The sequence below is a fragment of the Malurus melanocephalus genome, unplaced genomic scaffold, assembly GCF_030028575.1.
Source record: "Malurus melanocephalus ecotype Western Australia unplaced genomic scaffold, MMel_1.1 scaffold_197, whole genome shotgun sequence".
NCBI classification, from domain to species: domain Eukaryota; kingdom Metazoa; phylum Chordata; class Aves; order Passeriformes; family Maluridae; genus Malurus; species Malurus melanocephalus.
Window position 1 is genome coordinate 858,317 of NW_026623429.1, and position 2,846 is coordinate 861,162.

Sequence of the window (2,846 nt, forward strand, 5' to 3'; positions counted from 1 at the left end):
AAAAGACAGATAAATATAAGCAAATTACGGTACAATTTGCCTGAATCATTATCTACTGTTTAAAGACAAATAAATATAAGCAAATTATGGTACAATTTGCCTGAATCATTATCTACTGTTTAAAGACAAATAAATATAAGCAAATTATGGTACAATTTGCCTGAATCATTATCTTCTGTTTAAAGTTGACAATATATTGCTGACTCAATGTTTGAATCATTTTCTACCTTATCAGTCAGTCCTGAAACTACCTCCAGTATGGATCTGTTTTATTATCCTTGATGATCTGTTGACAATCTGAGTATGCAAGTATACACACCTAGAGTATAAACAAACCCAGAACTGTCAATTTACATCTCTAAAGCCATGACGTGGCAAACTCCTCCTTCTACCTCTCATTTTCTATTTTTTCCTTCTCAAAAATAATTTCTGTGGCTCAATTATCATAGTGATGCCCGAAAACATAGGCTAGAAATAAAACCCCATAGACCAGTGTCTATAGAGCAGGTATTTGTTTATTGCAGTGCTGGAGGAGAGGGGTTTTTTTTTTCCTATCTCACCCACCTCTGTCAAGTGCTGTTATTTATTTATACAGTGAGTATTGCTCAATATTGTCAATATTGTTGTCATCATTATCACTACATATGGGTACAGAAATAATTAACGTAATAGTTATACAATCGTTCCATAACTGTGCTCATGCTCCCCCAATTTAGGTGGTATTGGGGGTCTTCTTGGATGAAGGCTCAAAGTCTTCCTCGAATCTGAACTGTTCATCTTTGTCTTTGGAGCATCAGCAGTTATGGTGCTCTTCGGTTTTTCTGGCTCTAATCAGTCTAAATWYTTCATTTTGTGGCTATTTTGYTTTAYATTTGCCAATTTCTCATTAGTWCATCCTTAATATAGATAGACTTATCTATTTTGAGATTATCCACCTGGYGAGTTTTTTCTCTATTCAAGCATTAAGCAACCASTTCACCATATATTAGYTATTACACYCTATAGAAAGCTATGATCYRGGTTATATRGGTRTYYTATAATGCAGGCCATATAAGCATCYTGTAACTTTGACCCAAGTTATATAGGATACAGATTTTCAAGAATCAATTCCTGATCCAGAGGGAGCAGTTAACACTCTCCCTGAAGCTTGCATTGCTGAAGGGTTTCAATATAAAAGTTCATCTCAAATGGATTTAGTCCTCAGCCCTCTCCCCATCTTTTAGATTCAGTATTTGCTGTGCTTCTTCCCTGTCCCACAGACCCTCYCCAGCCCTAGTTCAGCACCAATAGGAACTTGGCAGTTCTGCTTCTGTCATGGTTTAACCCCTGGCCCAGGCATTGCTTCCTCAGTCCCCGCTGGTGGGACTGAGGAGAGAATCGGAAGGATAAAAGCTGGAAAACTCAYRGGCTGMGATTRAGACAGATTAAAACAGRGAAAGCAAAAGCCACACRCACAAGCAAAGCAAATCAATGAATTAATTCCCTGCTTCCCAAGGGCAGGCAGGTGTACAGCCAATTCCAGGAGAGCTGGGTCCCATCACACATCACCGTGAYTTGGGAAGACAAATGCCACAACTCCAAAAGTCCCTGCCTTCCTGCTTCTCCCCCAGCAGCTCATATACCTTTTGTGTGGACTATCCCCTTGGGTCACCTGGGGTCACCTCCCCAGACTGTGCCTCCTCCCAGCTTCCCACACACACCCAGCCCCCTGCCCAGCGTGGCAGTACAAGGAGTAGAAAAGGCCTTGGCCCTGTGCAAGCACTGCTCAGCAATAATGAAAAYATCWCWTTTATCATCACTGTGTTCAGGGCAAATCCAAAACACAGCCCCAYAGCAGCCACTGTGAAGAAAATAAACCCTACCCCAGCCAAAACTAGCACAGCTTCACAGCCAGGATACACTCTGCTGTAAGCAGTGCTGAACAGCAGCTCACTGCCAGTCTAGAAAAAACTAATGGCATTGYCAYATAAATACTAGTTACTTGTGTATGSTTTGTGCGTTTTCCTGCATTATATGCTTAATGCTCYGTACTAGATTCGTGTTAGTGCAGAGAGAGCAGAAGTTAGCAAGGAGGTGAGAAAATGTGGCCACCCCATCGCTGGAAGTGTTCCAGGCCATGTTGGATGGGGCGTGGAGCAACCACGTAGAGTGGAAGGAAGAAGTCTCTGCCCAACATAGGGGGTGCAATGAGATGATCTTTAAGGTCCTTTCCAGCCCAAACCACYCCGTGATTCTGGGAYAATAACAAAGAAACTTCACAGTTCTTTCAATCACTTGTAGCACCGTTAATTTCCTGTGTTCTGTTCAGCCACGAAGGCCCCCAGGCTGGGCGGATCCCCATCCCCAGCGCAGCCCGAGCCACTCGCCCCGCCCGTGCCTTCGGTTTCGATTCCTCTCCAGCGCTGCCGGGTGGTGTTCAGTCCCCGCCCCGGTGCTGCTGCCGCTCCCGCCTGCTCCGCTCTCTCCACAGTCCCGCTCCCGGTCCCGTCCCAGGCGGAGGGGCAACATGAACGACCCGGCCGTGTCCAGTTTCCTCACCGAGACTCTGTGCGCCCATGGCGGGCGGCTGGGGCTGCGGGAGCTGCAGGAGTTGGTCGGGCTGTCGGCATCGCAGCTGCGCGACACGCTGGCGGCGGCGGGCCCCCGGAGGTTCCTGATGGTGGAGGGCGGCACGGAGGTCGTGGCCGTGTCGGACGTGCGGGTCTGTGCCCGCAAGGTGTGCGACGGCTGCGAGCGGCTGCACCTGTGCAAGCTGCACCTCATGGGCAGGTGCCACCAGGGGCCCAGGTGAGCGGGGGGACGCGGGCGGCCACCCCGATCCCCTCACCCCAAATCCCCTCACGGCC

General features: G+C 47.7%; 1 protein-coding gene across 4 annotated transcripts in view; it reads left to right on the forward strand.

The window, feature by feature from the left end:
* The first annotated feature begins 2,423 nt into the window (after positions 1-2,423).
* The window catches only part of LOC130577834 (zinc finger CCCH-type antiviral protein 1-like), a 21,745-nt gene continuing 21,322 nt past the window's right edge, over positions 2,424-2,846 (forward strand). For 3 of the 4 annotated variants that reach the window (XM_057373443.1, XM_057373445.1, XM_057373446.1), the window contains exon 1: positions 2,425-2,787. In XM_057373443.1, coding sequence (XP_057229426.1) covers positions 2,507-2,787 — 281 coding nt within the window. In that variant the 5' untranslated portion in view covers positions 2,425-2,506. Of the gene's footprint in view, positions 2,788-2,846 lie in introns of all 4 variants that reach the window. The other variant, XM_057373447.1, reaches the window with a different exon arrangement.